This window comes from Lolium perenne, chromosome 5 (genome assembly GCF_019359855.2).
Source record: "Lolium perenne isolate Kyuss_39 chromosome 5, Kyuss_2.0, whole genome shotgun sequence".
Lineage (NCBI taxonomy): Eukaryota > Viridiplantae > Streptophyta > Magnoliopsida > Poales > Poaceae > Lolium > Lolium perenne.
The window spans coordinates 10,878,593-10,899,532 of record NC_067248.2 but is presented as its reverse complement, the minus strand read 5'-3'; the positions used below and the strand labels follow the sequence as shown (position 1 = coordinate 10,899,532).

General features: G+C 40.9%; 1 protein-coding gene, 1 long non-coding RNA gene and 1 pseudogene across 2 annotated transcripts; 2 read left to right on the top strand and 1 right to left on the bottom strand.

Moving 5' to 3' along the window:
- LOC127303254 (protein NRT1/ PTR FAMILY 2.11-like) overlaps nucleotides 1–20,940 on the bottom strand; it is an 81,533-nt pseudogene that overhangs the window by 1,366 nt on the left and 59,227 nt on the right.
- On the top strand, nucleotides 6,632–7,510 carry LOC139831211 (uncharacterized). Its single transcript, XR_011745884.1, has 3 exons — nucleotides 6,632–6,746; nucleotides 6,902–7,028; nucleotides 7,418–7,510. It is a non-coding gene; the product is annotated as an uncharacterized lncRNA (long non-coding RNA).
- LOC127303251 (protein FAR1-RELATED SEQUENCE 5-like) lies at nucleotides 7,792–10,034 on the top strand. Its single transcript, XM_051334003.2, has 5 exons — nucleotides 7,792–7,967; nucleotides 8,062–8,287; nucleotides 8,371–9,061; nucleotides 9,152–9,609; nucleotides 9,729–10,034. Exons 2-5 carry the CDS (start codon nucleotides 8,093–8,095, stop codon nucleotides 10,032–10,034), a joined length of 1,650 nt encoding a protein of 549 aa, XP_051189963.2. The 5' UTR covers nucleotides 7,792–7,967; nucleotides 8,062–8,092.

Sequence of the window (20,940 nt, the reverse complement as noted above, 5' to 3'; positions counted from 1 at the left end):
AGCCAAATTAACCAACCGACGCGCACGCCTTTTCCTGGATTTGAAGCTCACGCACGCGCGCGCGCATGTACGTATGCCACGTACATCCCCAACATATATACTTTTTTCCTGGGTTTTGCCATGAATATACACTCGTAACCTCTCTCTCTCTCTCTCTCTCTCTCTTTTTTTTTTTTTTTTTTTTTGCTTTCTCATTCGCCCTCTTGCGCCCGGCTGCTGCATATAATTATAATATTTATTTATTGCAGACGGGAAATCTAAGTCGCTACTCCATCTCACCTCGCGACAAGTTTTTATCTACCTAGCTCTCACGTATATATACGTAGGTGTCTACGTACGTACGCGCGTGCTGACGGAAACGATCGATCTCACGGGGAATCATCCACCCCGCTCCATATACAACTTGGAATTTTGACGTGGCCCTTTTCTAGTTAGTCTCTCCACATCTACTCCCTCCCGCTCTTTCATAAGATGTTATCTACCTCTTTAGTACATCCACTTACTTTAGTTTTTATCTAGTTTGCCTATGTTCACTTATTTTGGTTTGCATTTAACCTCTTTTAAAATATCTAAACAGGCTTACATCAGTGTACACAATGTACACCTGGAGTACATCGCACTACAGAATTAACGCTGCAACCTGTGCTAGATCTCGTACAATGACAACGCTCCGTAATAGCCTAGGTGTTCAGCATGGCTGGATCCAGCGACTCCATCAAGAAGACACTGTTTCACAAGCTTATCTCTTCCACTCCACACCTATCTCTCTCTCTCTCTCTCTCTCTCTCTCTCTCTCTCTCTCTCTCTCTCTCTCTCTCTCTCTCTCTCTCTCTCTCTCTCTCTCTCTCTCTTAGAACTTTTATTTCAAAAAAGAGAGCAACGATATATTAATCATCATCAATAGTATAAAGAACACCAAAAGTAATAAAAATTACAAAAAAGTCTTTGGACCACCCAATGGAGACTAGCTACAAACACTATAGAGCGAGCCAAAGTCACACCGCCGTTCTCGCACCTCCATCACCGGAGCCGGGCAAAGCTTGTCGAAGTAGAGCTTGTTGTAGTAGAAAGACGGGAGGTTGCCGTGCTAAGACGCCAAAGGACCAAATCAGCAGAGCATCAACCAGCCCCAATGATGAGAACCTTAGATCAGAATAGCCAAACCTAGCTATAACCACACCCGCGGACACGAAGACTGGCCGGATCCCAGGATATCCACCGGACACAAGACTCCATGCACCCTTTCGCTGGCATAAGGAGCACCATCGGGGCGAGGATAGGATGGAGAGGACCTTATTCTGCCATCAGAATGTAGCCGCCGCCCCATCATCCCGTAGAAGACTTTGAAAAACAACCTAAAAAGAACAAGAACCCTCCCGCCAGCGAGCTACCATGCTCCACCACACCTCCAAGACCCTAAGGCCACTAGAGGCGGAGCAGATCGACGGCTTCACCGGTGAGAGGACGGAACCCTAGATGGGTTTGAGATGTCGCCTCCCTCCTGGAGCCCTACGCTACGCACCGGTTCGTTACTATGTGTCCTATATGGCATTTTCGAGTAGAGATCACCGGATCTCGTCGGTCGGATCTGGTGTGTCTTGGGGATTACCCTCTTCGCTACACTTCTTTGGTGGCAAGGGATGTTGCATGTGAGGATGACAGCCTCAGGGATCTCCGAAAATAAGGCTAAAAAATCGAGCTTCTCCATTTTGGTGGTCCGGCGGACACCGGACGGTTGTCCATGAGCTTTTCCGATAAACTTCCAAGGTGGAAGGAAAAAAAAGATTCTCATGGTGGGCTCCTTCAATAAGCGCGGTTGTCTCTCGGTCAGGAGTCAAGGTACGGGGGATGCCTCTTCTTGCTGGCCATGGTGGTGTGCAGGAAGAGCAGAACAATGAAGAGATATATGGATCCGGAGGGGGTGAGCCTCGAGCTGCAGTTTGGAGTTTACCACATGACAGACATGATCTACTACCATGATCTCCGGCTGATTAGGCAGCCGCTCCAGATCCCGATGTTGGCATCAATTCAACCTGTAAGGCAGAGGCCCCTTGATGGATTCACGACGGCATCCCTCCCAAGTATTGGCGTCTCCGGCGATGAAGATGGCGGTCGTCGATGGAGTCCCAACAACCATGGAGACGAGGGATCTGCTCGTGTTTTTCCGTGTTCAGTTTAGGGTCCTTAGTGCACATATTGTGGGGATTGCAATGTAATTTTTTTCCCTTTTAAGAGTCCTTTTTGTAACTTTTAACTCCACTGAGAATATTTTATATATATTGCATCTAGGCCCTTCTAGGCCTTTACCATATTAAAAGTAAAATAAAATCAAGGAGACACATACGGCTTCTACAAATGGGATGGGTCCCACATTGACCAGAGCTAGTATTTTAGTAGTTTATGAGAAAATCGAGACGTTGTACGTGAGAATCGTACATGCACCGTCCTATCTAATCGATTCTGACCTGGGCGGGAATCGTACATGCACGTACTCAAATTCCTGGTCCTTTTATTTTCCCTTTTTTACACAGGAAAGAAAGGATTACTAGTAGCTATAGGTAGTTGAAGAGTAGAACAAGTATGACTTGAAGAAACATATGATGAAAATCATTTTTACACCGAATTTCGTCTCGAGACGACAAAAGGTCCGTTTTTTTTCTTTCTATGAAACAACTGTGTACGTAAGCATATATGTATATAGAATAATAAACCGGGAGGCGCGATCGCGTATGCTCCGGCTCCAGGTGCCAAAACGCCTTCCTCCATGGCCAGCTAGCTATATTCATCAGAATTGGAGCGAGCTACATTATCAGTAATGGAGCGCGTTTTGTATTTGAGTGAGCATGGAATCCATGGATGCGTTGACATGCAGGGCACTTGAAGCAAAGCCCACGTGGGCGAGGAGGAGCTGCTGCACGGCCACGATCGAGAACGTCAACTAGCGGTTCCAGTTCAAGCTCATGGACGGAAATCTAGCTGTTTTTATTGGTTGCCGAAAAAAGAATTTTTTCTTATGGAAAAAAGGTCATATTCTGCACTTACATCTACACATAGTCCACGCCAGCCGTCGTCAACTGCAAACAGCTACGTACATGTCCAAGAAGGCAAGTCGTGCTCGATCGGCGCTGAGAGTGTCGCGCGCCAGTCTCCTCACGTGTGGCCGCCCGGCCGGCTGCTCCGGCCATGAAGCCGACGGCGTCCTCGATGGGGCAGCGCGGCGGCAGCTGGTGGTGAAGAAAGCTTCCCGGCCGCTACCTGCCGGCGCCCCGGCGCCTTCTTCAATGAAGATCGTGGCAGCTGCTGACCGCCGGATAGAGGCCGCCGTTGCGCGCCGTGGACCATGCCGCAAGGACGCCGATGTCTGCCTGCACACAAGCCGGTGCAGTTCCAGCACAAGAGCCACTCCTCTGATGAAATCCTGGCGCGCGGCCGATTGAGCACACCTTCGGCGCGCGCGGCTATGTCTTATCGCGTATGTCGCCGAGAGGATCGTTTTCACGTCCCTGATCCTTCGACCGCGCTCCACGACGATGACAGCTCTGCGCGCGTTGATGGACACGTACATGTACGGAGCGCTCCGTCCATTGGTGGGCGGGCTTGGACTACCAATCCTAGCTAGCCTCATCCCCAAGGTCACCAACAGCAGGGGCCTCGCTTCAGAGGATCTCAGGTCGCCCAACGGTCAGGAACTACTCCGGCGCCACCTTTCCGCGAGCGTCATCGTCCGGCCACTTGGACAAGATGGAGTATTACGCTGCTACGGCCCCGCTCGATTTGATCTTTGGCTCCAGCTCGAACGCAACGCAAACACAAATGCCTTCCGGACGACGACCATCTCCTTCCACCGTCGACCGGCCGGAGGCCTCCCACGCCTCTGCAGCACGAGGAAGATGACTACCCTCCTACGTCCGTGTTAATTACTACTGTACGTACGTTTGATGGGTTGTCTCCCGCCAGTTTCGAGGTGAGCGGCAACGGAGCGTCGCCCTCTCCCTGGTGCTGTCGACACCCGCGCCTCGGATCATCTCACTGCACACCGTTAAGACCCAGGACCAAGTACTCGCCACGCCGTCAGACGCCGGAAGACTCCTGCAAACGTTCTTGGGCGTCAGCATAATATTGGATCTCGAGAAGCTCGTCTATTCATGTTACCTACTATTTTACATCGATCTACAACAAAAGATATTAAGTGCTCTAACTCGCTTCCAACCCCGCTGGTTCGATCAGCATAACCTCTCGAACAACAACTTCTTTTCTCCGTTCTTACGTTAGCGTCAACTACATCTAAAAAACATGAGGAAGTGCGATAAAACCATACTCTACGGGTTAGATAGAATAAAAGAATAGATAATAATCAACAAATTAGCTAGAATCGAAAGAATATCAATGAGTATTTAGCGAGATGAGTTCACGGGATTGAATACATGAATAATACACTAGCAACGGAATATAACTCGACAAAACGGTCACGAAAAAGATCGGCATCACACGTGACAGCAATTTTCCCAACCCGGGATTCGCAGAGGTGAAATGCCGCACTTTTCCGCTCTGCGGAGGGGTACTCCAACATCGACAATCTCATCTTGCTCCATCGCGCTAATCAAGCAGTGCTCTTGTATATCGGATCTACTAATATCGGTTGCTCCTACGGGTGCATCAATGACATGTTCCCGAGTCAACAGAACACTAGCTACTGCCTGGCCACCATGCAGCACGTCCACGAGAGAAGTAGATGACTAAGCTACTAAAGCACAAGGCCAACACATCTGAGCTCCTCTAGTACGTATGTAGACACGTTACAATTTCTTGGTCAATTACCTCACGGAAATTAGACTACTAGTACCAGTTTAGTCTTGGTCAAGCATGCATCCATGGATCTATATAATTTTGGGGAGGCCTCCTATCACTTTCTCTCTTTTTATTTTTTTCCTATATTTTCCCACATAAACCCTGCAACCCACCACTGACGGCGCCGCCCCTCCCCAACCCCAACCCCATCTCAATCCCTGGCCACCGGTGGCACCGCCCTCGACCTCCATCCCCAACGACTAGCACCGCTCCTCCCCACCCCGCCATATGGCATTCTTGGCCGCATCACAGAGACAAAGATGCAAAACACGCAGGGGATGCGGCCGTGCGAGATGTGGTTGGTGGCCCGCTGCCTTCGACGAGCACCACCCGTGTCTCCAGCATCCACGCGGTGGACACCGTGCATCTCCCTCAAGGTGACCGGCACATCCAGAGATCCAACGTGTCACTGCCGCACCATATGTCCTCATTGTCGATCCGTGGATAGAGGGCGGGGATGCAGCAGGACACGACGATGGTCTATCAAGCCGATGGAGGGACCGTGGATTTGGGGCGCCGGCGGTTATCGCCCCAACCGCCGACCTCCTCGGGGCGAGCATGGGCCGAGTAGGGCTTGACCGAGGCGAGCGGGCGACGCGCGAGCCGGGGCGTGGCGTGCGGTGGTCTACGCCGATGGGTGTCGACGTGGGCCGCCCAGCCTCTTCACGCTTTGATCTAGTGAACATCACATATAACATGTACAGAAGAAAATAAAAAGAATAAACTGATAGCTATGGCCCACCGCAAAATTACAAAAAAACCATAATTTAGGCCTATCTAATATGTATCTCCCTAGAGTGTTGTCTCCTTTGCCACGTCAGCACCCATTATTGATATTTTTTGATCGAATCATCTCTAGTATTATATGGTAATTGTTTGGCATGACAAATGCCATGCCTGAGCTGGGTACAATAGAGATTATTATATCTGACAGAACTGAATGACCATGACGAAAATACATAGACAACTGATTATATACTCATGTCAACGCAAGTGCCGGTAGACAGGTGAGGTTACTGTTGGAATTTGCCCACAGATCGATCACATTAAATTAGACGAACACACGCGAACACAAAACTTATCGCCAAGGGTTCGTGTCACCCTCTAAACTTCTCTTTATATTGATCTTTTGTTTTCTCGCTTTACAACTCGCGGTACTACAAAGACCACACAGCGCCGTGTATATATACACGGCCAACCGACCAACGTCCTATACCTACTCGGTCAGGATCAAAGGAAACCTGGCCGGACTCAGCTCGTAGACGAGCTAGACTAAGACCTACATCGACTCAAACTAATCTAACTCCAAACCGGACACGCCTAACAGCCATGCAAGGCAACTTCTAATTAGACTAGCTCTAGACAAACTCAAACGTAGTGATTAGGACAACAACTAGTACTACCTCAGCGTGCAAGCTGACTAGAAATCTAGTACACATGTGCTAATCACCAAACTTAACCAGAGACAAGATTATTATTTCTAACAGTTACAGCTAGTAGTAGTGCATTGCATACTACTAGATAGAGTAGAAAAATTGCAATCTCGGTCGGTTGCTGATTTAATGGTGGTATCGTGGAGAGCGGATTTCCTAACGGAACCGGTAACTACCGGTCAAGCATCGCCCGTCCGTTTTTGCGTCGAGATTCGGGCAGGCTTGCACTTATTCACATGAATTTAATCGTATTGACTGGGTGATTTCTTCCCCGCTGGCAGCGTATGAATGTATCGGTACACGACGTTGACGGTGGGTCCAATCTTCTTTAATGATTGTACGGACGTCGGCTGCCTTCCTGACCTAGATCTCAGAACCGAAACAAGTTTGGGGATCTGAGTATTGCATACTGTGCTGCGACTAAGCTTTCCTCCATTGCCGCCGCCAGGAATCGTGGGGATAGAGGTATGTAGATCTTGATTTCAATTGCTTGAACCGTTGTTTTATATATTCCCGTTCTTCGATTTCTTGGTTGAATCACTCAATGCGTCTCCACATCTACATTTTACATGTAATTCGACCTACAGCTTTCAGATTTTGTTCGATTCGGTTTGTTCCAGGAACTATGGATCTGGGTGAGGGCATGAACAAGGATTGCTACATCTCATTGCAATCAGCGGGGAGAGGAGTAACTTTCACAGAACTCCTTACCATGGTTGCTACTGAAGCTGAGCAGTCTAAGTTCACGTAAGTACTCTGCCCAGACCAGTCGATTTTGGAATCTACTTGTGTAACAGCTGTCTTCATTTCCTCATAATATGTAGCTGCTAATTCCAGTTGCCGTACATATCTTAGTTCATAATCGATTTCCATGTAATAAACATGAAATATATAGCTAGGGAAAGTACAAAGTATATGGCAAATAAAAATAAAAAATACATTAGGAATGTCCCGAAATATTTTGAAGTAAAGGACACAGAATTGAGTCTTCTTCAGAATGGTGGTTATTGTATTGAACATTCATGAGTAAAAACGCTGAATTTGATCTGCATATTTAATCACTGCAGTACACATGCATATATCTGAATTTTTATGATGCTTAATTTATTTAATTTTAATATGATGCAATTAAACAGTGTTGACCGCCAGGCTGAAGTAAACAAACTGATGGTTGTTGGATCTGCAGAGGAAAATCAAACTGAAAAGTGCATTGACAGTAGTGCAAATCGGTAAATGCCCATTCTGCGCACTTTTAAATTATGTCAATTTCTAACCTACATCAAAGATGTAGTCATAACGGTTCATACATATCTAATGCGGCACATATTTTACATTCATTTTGCAGATCTTCAGGTAACTTTGAGGAAGAATTTTTGGATACAAATCTGGAATTTAGTAGGGAGACATTAACACAGCCAGTAGCTTCTATCGATAGAAGGTTGGTTATACATCGTACTAAAAAAATAAAGCATTGATTATTAACAAATGTAATTTCTATAGGGATGGTTCTTTTGGTTCAAAATTACCGGACGAATCCATAGGAACTAGCTGTTTCGTTGACAGTTCAGTTAACTTTGGTAGTAGTAACTGCTCCGACGGTATTTCGAAGTCTTCATTCTCTAGAACAATTTCCAATTACCAGTTGGAGGAAGATTGTGGGGCAACGGATGTGACATCGCAAGTAAGGTAAGATTGAAAAGAAAGAGATAATTTTTGGACCCATTCTCATGACCCTGTTGTGCAACAATAGGTTTAAAACTACCATCTTGGGTTCCTGCAGGGAATTTAATGGTGGTCTAATAGAAGAGTCAATGAGGAAATACTGTGAAGATAAAAAAAACGTCATGTTCGAACCTGAGGTCGGAATGCAGTTCTCATCTACAGAAGAAGCATTCCAGTTCTACAACATGTACTCCTGGGTGCTAGGGTTCAGCATCAGATTAGGTGATAACTACACACCAAAGACAAAGCAAAGGACAATGCAAGAATACCTTTGCCAGCGACAGGTATAGACTAATCTATACTAACTTTGAAATCTGCTGTTGTTCATATATCCATGGCAATAGCTAATATAATTGTCATATTGAAGGGTAATGGTGATGAGACAAAAAATTCGACAACGAGGTGTGGTTGCAAAGCAATGATGAGGGTGGCAACAAATGATAGCTGTAAGTGGTCTGTGAAAAAATTTATTGCTGAACACAACCATGATATGGTAGAGAGTTGTGGAGAAAAAAAACATTTGGCTTCACATAGACAGATAGATAGGCACACAAAGGAGATGATAAGGCATCTAAGAGAGAACAATGTTAGCCTGACAAGAGTAAATTTAGTTATGGGTAGCTTGTTTGGCTCAATGGATAAAGTTCCTTTCAGTAAGAAGACACTGAGAACTGTTTGTTCAAACATAGCAAAAGAAGCTCTTGTCGATGATGTACAGAAAACTTTGCAGTCATTCAGGGAAAAGATATCCAGAGATCCTAGGTTTGTTTTCACAGCAGAGCTAGATGAGGACAACAGACTCAATTCACTTATGTGGACCAGTGGAAGAAGCAGGTCATTGTACCAGCATTTTGGAGATGTGATAACTTTTGACACAACTTATGAGACTAACATCTATAAAATGCCATTTGGCATGTTTGTCGGTGTGAACAATCACTTCCAGAGTGTCATATTTGCTGGTGTTCTGTTGACGAACGAGACCGCAGCTAATTTTAAATGGGCATTTCAGGAATTTGTAGCAATGATGGGGGGGAAGCCACCGCAAACAATGCTTACTGGTAAATAATTATAAATAAATTATTTAGAACTCCTGGTTGGTATGTTCTATGGTATAGCAAATAGCATTGACTTATAATGTAATTTTGCAGATCAGAGTTTGGCGATGACAATTGCCATAAAGGAAAATTTGCTGAGTACTAAGCATCGGTGGTGCAAGTGGCACATATTGAGGAAAGCGCAAGAGGCCTTAGGACATGTTCACAAGTTACATAGCACTTTTAGTGATGAGTTCAACAAGGTAGTTAACCACATGTTAACTCCTGAAGAATTTGAATGTGGCTGGGATTATTTGACCAAGAAGTATGACCTAGGTGGTAACCCTTTCATGACAAGAGCGTTTGAAGTGCGGGAAAAATGGGCGAAGCCATATTTTAATGATATTTTCTGTGCAAGAATGTCAAGTACTCAGAGGAGTGAGAGCGCGAACCATGTGCTTAAAGTATATGTTCCATGCAAGTCTTCAATAAACATGTTTGTCAAGCAGTATACTAAGCTTATTGATGACAGAGAAAAGGCTGATGACGAAGCCGAGAAAAACAGAAGCCAGGTTCGTGCAATGATACGGCGTAGAAGCATTTTTCTATGTTCAACAACCCATGTCATTTATTGTTGTGACAAAAAAATCATTGTTGGCTAATTTATTTACCATTCTTGTATCACATGCAGAAAATTTCGAAGCCTATGTTTGGTTACCCAATTGAGAAGCACGCTTGTAAATTATATACTCCTGCGGTTTTCAAGTTGTTCAAGGCGGAATTAAAGAAGACAGCTTCATATGTTATTGTTGACAATTCAGATGGCTTATGTTATGAAGTGCTGCACGTAGATTCTGAAAATAGAGAATCCTGGAGCCGTGTAAATTTCACAATAACAATTGATCCACATTTGGGGTTATACAAGTGTCAATGCAGGCTGTATGAGCACTTTGGTATTATATGCTGCCACATTATGCTGGTACAGATGACTCTATAATATGTTTATTTACACAGCAGTTTACTTCAGCATAATATGTCTGAAGTGATGCCCTTTTTTCTGTTTCAGGTTATGACCCAGACTGGAGTGATGAAAATACCTGAATGTCACATCATGAAAAGGTGGACAGTTGATGCGAGGAAAGGATCAAAAGTAAAAAGTGGAAAATCTGTTGCAGTTCTGGACGATGAAGCAAACAGAACTTTAAGGCACAAAAATTTATACATGCATGTTCTGGACCTAGTTAGTGCTGGTGAGTACGATAAAACAACATCGGACCTAGCAATGAAGTATGTAGAATTGGCGAAGAAGAAGATTGAAGAGTACAAGATGACCATTAGTAGGACGTGCCAAGTTGGATATAACTTACCTACTTCAATCAATGGTGATAAAGATGTGACCATGGAAGGCATTGGGGAAACAGGAGATACTTCCTCATGTGGGCTACAACTTTATGATCGAGCACAGAACTGTGGAATTGAAGTTAGTTCAATAAAGGCTCCCATTGTGAAGATGAAGATTGGCAGGCCTACAAATAGGAGATTCCTTACCCGCTTTGATGCAAACATTACAAGGAAGAAAGGTGTAGTACATGGGAATAAGAAGGTTAATGTTCCTGGCGGAAGAACTGGAGTACAGCAGACGAGGTTTTGCAGCTGCTGCAAGTCTCCTGACCATGATATTAGAACATGCCCTGTGAAAAATGACTACAATGTTCCGCCAAAGAAGAAGTCAAAGCACAGCAGTACAGCTCACTTTAAATTCTAGAGAATAGACATATAATGGTACTGATGTGTTGGAATGATAAATTATTAATGTCTGTGAATTTATATTAGTATATTCAAAAATCTGCTATTTGAATTTTTGTTTATACTTATTAAACTTCAGTTCTATCATCAAATATATCATGACCGGAATGGATGACATGTGTATCACATGTGGATCGTTGACTATCACGGAGTAAAATTGCTAGATTGCAGGCATAGAATGTTCAAGTACTTTCTTAATGGGTCTGACATTGATTTGTAATTTAGCTTAATTCTAATATATTTTGGTACACAACGCATGTCTTAAAATTTCTCAAAAAAATGGGTCGAAGACGATACGAGAACAAAATGTTGCATCCATGTTTTGTTTAGTACTCTTCATAGCCTGCCATGGTATGGACATATGTAAATTGTTTGGTTTGTTACATCATATTGCCAACATGATGAACTCTTTTCTAATTTCATTGTTCTTCATATGTACATGTATATCATGGATCTTCATATCTAATTCATTAATTTCTTGCAGGTATTTGATTCAAACAATATATGCGAACCAATTGGATGGATGACATAGTGTACATTTCAGTGAACTATGAACTGAGAAGCGACTCATGGACTATTGCATCGGTCCTTTCCGAAGAGAGCAGAGTAAGTTGTTTCACAGTACCTTTCATGAACAAATGAAATCCAAAAATCCTATGTGACATGGATACTAACTGTTTGCAAAGTGGGTTCCTCCTATATAGGTCGAATATGGCTTATGTAATAAGAAAATATTTTTTTAAATCTAGACGTAACTTTTTCGTGTATGCTCACACTAGTCAGTTTGTAGTACCATTTTGTAAGTGGTAGAACAGAAGCTGCACTTCAATTAGGATAAAGGAATGGCACAACATAGTTCGGTCGTAATGCAACATGGCGTCATGCCTTCAGTACAAAGGTTCACTTGGCCTAATATTACAAGCCAAAATCTTCCATTCAATGCTGCTACTGATCAAAGATAAGAGCATCGAACAGAATTCTCTTAGATGTAGCATACATGTGGTACATAGGAACAACTATGATAAAAGCATTCATGAGATACTTTCAAACTTGCTGCCACTTTCTAAGTGGAAGCTGTGAATTTGCCTCCGGTGCGCAAGAGAGACAGTGACATAGGAATTACACCAGTGTTGCCTTCCATAATCAAAAGCTGCCACAGGTGCCTTGCTCTAAAGTCTGATAGATCAGTCTGTAAAAATGAGATGTAGGTGAGAATGAAACTCAAAATATTTCTGAAGCTAGAATAGAATAGTTCAGTCTGTGGCAAACTTACGCTGTCTATGCGATCGAACAGTGTGTTGGCGTCATAGAATTGGGCATACAGCATTGCATAAAGTGATGAGTTTTGACTGCAAAATCAAAGCTAGGTTAGGTAATAAGAGATTAGGCAGTCTAGAGGTCAAAAAAATGTTGCGTCCTACCTTTTGGAACTCTTGCTAATGTCGTTCCTGAAGATGACTGTCCATTGCTTCTCCGATAGATTACTACCGGGGTAAAATGTTTCTATGCACTCGATTAGTTTGTTGGTTAGTAGTGTCACTGGTGTGTTGTGAAGTTGCTTAATTCTTTTAGAAGGGCGTGACTGCAAGACAGGGTCCAGCACAGTTACTTCATGCTCAAGTAGATCCCAACTGTAACAGCTACGATTACCACCAACTTGGACACAAGCAACAACCTAGGAACATATGAATACGTACAAAACTTAGAACTGAATTTGATCATGCTGACTTGTAATCCATTTAACAATGTTGATTTTACCTTGTCGCATTTGTCAATGTCAGATCGGTACAAATCACTAATGAAGTAGTCCTTGTATTTGCTAATATCAGACTCTGGATCCTCAAGCACTTGGCACTAAAAGAAATTGAATATAATAAGTGAGATGAAAAGAAGGAGCTCTACCTGATTGGAAAAATAGTAAGTATCGTACTGAACTGAGTGTTGCAGTACTAATGTTTTGCTTATCACTGCATATTTAACAATTATGTCGTGGGCAATCACGTGCCTTCTATTTAGTGCACCAATGTAAAGAACATTCAGAAAAATGATTTCAGATTATTGCCTACTCGGTTCTAAATGCACAATTAAAAAATCTAAAATGGATTTGAGGATGGTTAGCCACAACTTGAACTTTTTTTTACCAACCATAGATTCATGTACTGAGGAAAATAATGTAGATCAGCAATTTTTCCATAACAAATAGTTGTAAAGCAGTACAAAAGGGCCTAACATAACTAACCGTCCAACTGTAAGCCATGTAGTGCTTCTCCCGCTTCCTGGTTCCAACATATACCTTGTCGTCGTCGCTTGTTAGCATTCTGCTCAATGCATCAGTGTAAGCTGTTCCATATTGTTTCCCTCTACTAGCATCGTGGCACAATGTTATACCGCTAATTTTGAGTACCGGTGGTCCCTTGTGTTCAAACCAAAGGAGGCTGCTCGAATAAACAATACAATAGTGGCTAGTTAGATTTAATTTGTCCTGCAATAAGAGATAGTTAATGTGCTCGAGAAAATTGAAAGTAGGCTTGACAAGAATTACCATGAGATTTCAAACTTCATTAACGACTCAATTGAATCGTAGAATAGAATGCATTTGCTTAGTGGGTCGCGGTATATGCCAGTTTTCTGACCTTTCCCAATTACTATAGTCCTTTGGTTGGGTGCAATGACAGGAGCAGCAAAATGCTCAACTCGAGGTGGATCCCCTGCCAAATTAATCTTGTTAGGTGTACTGACCAATATATATATATGTACTTATGAATATAAGACAGTTGGGTTCAAATGTTAGCTCACTGTTTAGATCGATGTTCAGATCAAAAACAGCAGCAGAACTGTTGTGATTTCGACCTAACTTTGACAGGTCAGTCCCTGCATTTTGGTACATTATACAAACATGTTAATTTTGCCTATAATAAGAGACGGCAATAAACGGTACAAACATGTCCAATGTACCTCTTCCTTTGCCATTTTTCCTCAGCACCTGTCTTCCCTGTGACTCCATAATCATTTCCCCAACACTAAGAAGTCTTCCTTTTGAATTAGTGGCTGCAGATGATAGAATTCAGTTAAGTACTTACTGAAGAAATGGTACAACTGTTTATCTGACATCAAGATTGAAATCTGTAATACCTTCCATCCTTGCTTCTTGTTCCTTCTGTAAGAACATATTATTGCCTTGTACACCATATCTTTTCCTCTTGTTGCCAACAACGATAGAAAGATCACTTGTACTGTGCTGTTCCACCCCCCTGGTGTAGCAAACTTCGTAGCGCTTTTTGAACTGCATGATATGTGGATTATATAAGTAGTTAACTTAGGAGAACAGTAGAAGTAGAAACATATTATGCACTGTAGTACTGATGCCACCTCATGAATGCCATGTTGGCGTTTCTGAGTAAATTCATTTATCTTTGTGTCCGTTCTGATTAGCTTCGCAATGATCTCTTGTGTGAAAAGAGATCCTCTAGGGAAAATATAGTCAGGGACCAAACTGACACCAACATCTATATTATCCAGATACAGAACCTTTATGAAAGATGAATGAAATGGTTAAGTGTTAGGAGTCTGAAGTTCTGTACCAAAGAATCACTCGTCCATTAGCAAATCATGCTTTAAGAATTACACTAACCTGGGCTATCAGAGGGCAACCACCAACCTTAATTCTGATGTTCCCACACCTAAGCTGGTTCTGGACATAGGATGCTTGTTTGATGAGATTTTTCCTAACTAGATGACACCAGTTGTGTGATCTTATTTGTAGAGGATCGGTTAAGCTATTTAAAATTTCGAATGGAAATCTCACTTCTCCTGATTGGACTGCCAAGAAACTGGATATGGCATATACTGTGGCACAAACGCAGAAACCATATTGTTCCTCCTCAGACATGGGACTATTATACTCTCTGCTAACAACAGATTGTACATAAGGCACAGTGAAATGACCATCTAGTTTCCCAATGGATAAGAATTTCTTGACCTGAGATGCATTAGTTCTTTTAATAAGAGGTGAGTATTCTTCCCTAACTACACTGTGACCTCTGAATGGTAGACCTGTTATGAGGCAAATATCATAGTCGTGTATAGGAATCTTGCGGTTACTCCCCAAAACTATTGCTGACCTACGGCAATCAACTTTTGAAAGGATCCAAAGATAAAACTTCAAATCAATAGACTGGTATCGGGAAGCTGCACAAAGCCAGCGAAACCTATAGATCTTAAAAGTTTAACCTTCTCCCCTTTGAAAGTTGAGAAGAGCTTGCACACATCAGAAAGTGTGTCTGTAAATTGAATCTCTAACTCAGAATTATCTAGAGAACCATCAGCACTACTTGGAAGAGTTTGTGGTGTTCCAAGTTCAATGCATTTGTCCGCGGCGATGCATTTGCTTCGGATGTCCCCAACGGTACCCTAAGAGGTTTAAGCCAACATGTCATACATTTTTACCAAATATATGGAACAGAAAGTAACCAATAGCACTTGATTAGTTGTGCATGTGAATATAGTATTGCGGGCTGCTTTATCTTGGCAAAGGGTTTTTCGGTAAGATATATGTACTGAGATCATAAATTGCTAGTATGTGCAACTAAAAATATTAGTATGGGTACATAAGTGTTACCAGCAAATAAAAGTCAAAGCTTAGAGAAACATATATTGTGTTCAATATAAATTGTTCAAAAAATCGATTGCCTGCATAATGTGTGATATAGCATAATGTCGTCGCACATCAAGTTGTTACTTTTAATAAAAGTAAGAAACTGGAAGTTCTGTTCTGTACTTCGATACACACGCGGTTCCATTACTGATAGGTAATGCACGGTAAGATCTTATTACAATGAGACAGCTAACCTGTTCATCGGGAAGTATATTTTTCCCTTTGTCAAAAGTCCGATTGAATAGCTCCGTCATTCCAGTCCTTTGGTAATTCCCATGCTGAACATCTTCAAAGAATTTCTGGATTAAGAGAAAACTGTGTTGAAATGCTTAACTCGAAAACACTACATATTTGTGTGTACATAGGTTTATTATACTATGGACAAGTGTAATGTTTGAAAGATAATGGTTAATAGTAACTAGAATGCTGGCATTGGCGTACAACGTAAAAGTTGTAGCTCTCGCGCAGCAGGTACATGGAACCAATCCTTTCATTGATTACATTTTTCTTTCACATCTCGGGAATGGAATAAGTGTGACTTATTGTATTCCCATACCTGCTCACTGTACTGAGGTAATCTTGATGCATCAAAAGAGCAGGAAATCTGATTATTCTCTGGTGCCATAATGAATGGTAGTTGATTCTGCAGGTAATAAATACATTACGACATGTCAAAAAAATACTTGTCGCTCTGTGTTCTAGCACATAATCATCATTTAACTTTCTGTGTGACTCATACATTGATTGTAGATGCATTCTTGTAAAGCTGATAATTTGACAGCATTAACTGATCAAGCAGCATATGATTCACATTTTCCTGTAAAATGAATAATATTTTGCGAAATGAGAATTAAAGGTATCGAAGAGAACAAAATAGATAATATCAAGTGCAAAGGCATATTAAGGTGAAGGTGGTTTTGGAAAAGTTTGACAGAATTGTGATTACGTGTTGACCATGGAAAAATCTGAATACATAGAAAGATGCATAAAAGGTAACAAGATATATGGGACTATGGACTGAAAAAGATTGCAATTGAACATTTGTACTTTATAATATAAGTACTAAACGTAGGTTCAAAACAAAATAAAATCCTATTTCTGGGTCGTACATGCATGGCATCAATATAAAAGCACGTCAAGGTCAATAATTGATTTGAAGACGTGCGCTACATTTGAATTAGCGAAAGTATATGTTAAGTATCTGGTATATACTTAATTACACAAAAGACAATTGGTCATGATAATGTACAAGCATTATTAACTGATATTGACATTTTACAGTTTAGTTGAAGTAGCTGCCTTATTCCAATTAAATGTAATATGAATGTTCTGTTACGTGCGAACTATATCTTGTTTTGTAATATCAGCGATATTTGAAGCATAATTCAGCATGAACTGTATGTCGATATGCAATGGATTAGAAAGATTTAACCTGCTGGTAATGTACAGGCAACAGTGCTGCAGGATTTGTGTTTTTCTTAAACTAAATAAGAAATCGGTCATGCAATATCTTACTGCTGGTTCTCCGCGAGTATAACTTGTCATGAAAATTAATGGTAATTATATTGTATTCCATGACAAGTATATGTTGTTTGATGCTTCTCAATTTTTCATGAAATATGGACCTGTGTGCAACCTAACCATATAAGGGATGACTCACGGTCATGTCAGCTAAGTATGACTTATTATAAAAGTGATTTACGGGAGTAGTTAGTTTATTATTAACCATGGAGTGGGTTTAGTACCAGTTGATCGCAAAACAATATGTAAAAACCTAATTAACTAAAAAATGACTTAACAAATGATACAAAGTTTACGATCCTGCATGTACAAGTTGAAAACTAGGTAGGTAGCCAATTATGCAAATTATTTGGGTGCAGTTCAGCTACACTAAACAATGAGATGTTAATTTGCTAACTTCGTGCGGACTGCAAAACATACCTGGTGTGCTTGTGTACGATTGATTTCTTTGGTGAAGGAGGTTGTGGACTTGTCAACAAATGAATGCATATTAACCTTCCCGTAATGACTTGAGTTGAAAAGTACCTGTTTATTCAACAGTACGAAGATGAACTTTTATTTATATATAAATAGAATACTCGCTGATGCAGCTGTAAAAAGAATTATGCAACAAGTAGCATACTTACAAATTTAATATTAGGTACACAATTTTAAAATAGTGGTTATTCCCGCATACAGAATACTAAATTATCTGTAATGTATACAAAAGGTCTGATATTGGGACTATAGATGCAGAAATGAAAGAAGTGTTATTTCATCGCACATGGCTAATACTATTATTCTTTGATGGCAGGAACAAACATTATGTGTGTACACAGGGTTCCAAAATTAATGTACTAAATTAGCTCTGAGGAGTATTATTCATATACCTCATCGGTATATTGCGGAAATCCATCAGAACCAGCAGAGAAGGTACTACTAGAACTCTCATTATACCTATGAAATGATGGTTGAGCCTGCATATATTGGAAGAACATTCTCATGTAACAAAATGTAAGTTGCGAGTGGAATTGCATGAATTTATATTGTTACAGCCTAACTGAGAGACCTTGTTAACGGATGTTTTTGGGTTTACCTGAGCTGAAATATTTGATATTGGGACACCCAAAATTGGATTTTCATAACTGCCATAGTGTGTTGAATTGGACTGATCCTGCCAAATGCACAAGGATATCAAACAATTTGTCTTATCTCTGCACCACATAAAATTTTGAATCTCTGAGAAAATAATAATGTGTTAGCAAAAGCAGGGTTTCTTCTTAATGAACATAGAAATGGAATGTACTCCAATTGAATTTGTTGTTCACAGTGTATAAAGTAGGTCAATTCGAATTCTAAAATTGGTATTCTGGTCGATCGATACGGCATAAACTAGACGGTAGTTTCTGGTGTTGGGAAAAAAATTAAAGAACAAATTTAATGAACTTGTACATGTATTTGTAACGATCTCATCTTGGGGAACTTATACCGTGAAATATAAGTGCTATTAAATTTTTAGTACTTGCCTATGTAAACTACATTACATGCAAGTACTATTGCATTATTTGCTATCTCAGTTATCATAGAAGGATTTTTTTAAACTGAATGGAGATTGCAAATGGAATAAATAAAAACCTCCTCTGATGGTACCGGCATTTTTCCTGCATAGATAATTCTATTGTTCATCAGGTCAGACTGTGTATGCTCCATCATCTCAGTAGTTGTGGTACTGGAATAGAACTGCAAACAAAATAGAATGGAATTATAAACTGGCTCATCTGATGTATACAAAAGTTAGAGCTTTTATTTATAACTTCATACAAAAAATCTCATTCAAACTATACTCTATCACGAGCACCGTGCACATATAAAAAAGACATTGCTTACCTTCCTGATGATTGTGTGCTTCGGAGTAGACGTCGCACATTGCCCAACGAGAGTGGGGGGGAGTTGAAGCCTCAGCTGATCGGTATTACAGTCGACCTATATAAAGAATTAAATCAGTAATAATTTACAGTTAAGGATGATTTGTTCTGACAGTCAGCAGAGAATGTTAGCAGGTAGAAAAGGATAAAATATATTCACTTTCAGTATTGGTACTTCTGGCAGGATTGTAAGTAGGTGTTTATTGTGCATTATACCTGCTTAGTTCCTGTAGAATTGAAATTCTGATGTGAAGACCTTTTCGCACGACTTATAATAGAAGGCAACTCAAACTGTCCATATTTCATGGAATCGAAGTGTTCCTATTATGTGAACAAAGAAAAGTAAAAATCATGCTGCTATAGTAGTACAAAAAAACTTCTGTGAAATTAATAAAGTATATTTCTTGACCAAGCATGTTTAGCAATGTATTGAATAGGCAGACATTTAGTACTGAGACATAGTGGAAAATGTTTGCTTAATGCTGAACAAATAATTGACTATAATTAGCTGGTAAAAGGCATGCTGGAATATTAAACGATGAACTTTATATACAATAAATGGTTGCAAGGTCTTCAAAAGCAATTTGACTGCTATTATATGCACAAAATAAATTAACTGCACATGTAGATGGAACATATCTTCCTTGCAGCATGTACTCTGACTGATTTCATCAGCCACTTCATGGACACAAATTTAGATATGGAAATTATTGGGATAAGCAGGAGAGAGCACCTGGTCAGATGAATCTGGGATTTTGTCTGGACACAAATTCATGGTTCTAATGTGCAGTAGCTTTTTAGCCTCCAGAATCTGAGTAGTTCTTCTACTGGTATAGAACTGCAGAGGAAGGAAACTTCAAAGTATAAACTAGATGAAGAAAACAATGTACCACTAGATGATCCACCCTAGTTAGCAGCAAGCATGGCATTCAGTTAACGTGTTTCACAAAAAAATGGCTTACATACCTTAGCGAATTTGGACTTCTGTGAAGGGGATTTGGGATTGAGAATCAAGCTTTGAGGGGACGAAATACACCCACTACTCCTACTTGGATGAGCCTATATTAGGAAAGTAGATAGGAAGACGTGAGATAGAGAACATGAGGATTTACATAGAGGAATGAAAATCAGTTAGTTAAACAAACATGCAAAGATATTTGTAGTTACCAGAGAGGGAGGAACAACTGGTGTAGTTCCAGGGGGAAGAGGTTGGTCTCCCTCTGGATTCATCTGTAGGGAGCAGGTCGGGCAGAGGTAAAGAACTGGGGGAGCTTCACCTTGGAGATGTGTACAAGATATGAGAACAACAGATGTTGTATATATACCAGGGATTGTATTGTTGGTGAAGAAGACATAGATCTAGGGCTGGTGTGTTCCTCTTGGATATGGGTACTATTCAGCACGTATGTTGAGGAGGGATGGCTAAGTTTTCCAGATGTCTAATCAGCAGAGGAGCGTGCTTCATGATGACTGCACTGGATGGCACTGTTTGGAGTAGTGACCTGCGGTGGTACGGGTAGATGTAGGGTATGGGTGGTAGGTATAGTACAGACAGGGCATCAGCTCTCTTTTTTTGCCTACAACATGTAGGAGATATAGCATGTTTTCGAGGATTGTGTGACTACAATTTAAATTATGCATGGAGCATACAAAAATCTTTATTTAAATTCTCCAAGGTGTAGTTACTGTAGGGACACATAGACTATAAATAATTTACCTAAAAATTATGTCCCTCTAAGCAATGATATTGCTGGGATTTCATTCTGAAAACATTTTTAAGTTATTTGGCACTGATACAAAAAATTATGGGTGATGGTTTTTAATCCATTCCTGTTGAAAACCGAATATACTCATGGAAATAAGAAGGTTGATGGATAGGAAAATAACATATAGAAATGTTATATTGGCAATAATATTAGCTTATATTCAAGATATATTCACTGGAAAATGTATTAACTTGTTGGCCAGTAGACCGATATTAGGAAATGCATGGTAATGGCTAAGTTGCTGTATTTATA

Bases quoted from the DNA above. Each gene is read 5' to 3' on its own strand.
- LOC127303251 (XM_051334003.2), top strand. From the start codon at position 8,093: ATGAGGAAATACTGTGAAGATAAAAAAAACGTCATGTTCGAACCTGAG. The intron at 8,288-8,370 runs GTATAGACTAAT...GTCATATTGAAG, and splicing joins AATACCTTTGCCAGCGACAG to GGTAATGGTGATGAGACAAA. The intron at 9,062-9,151 runs GTAAATAATTAT...GTAATTTTGCAG, and splicing joins ACCGCAAACAATGCTTACTG to ATCAGAGTTTGGCGATGACA.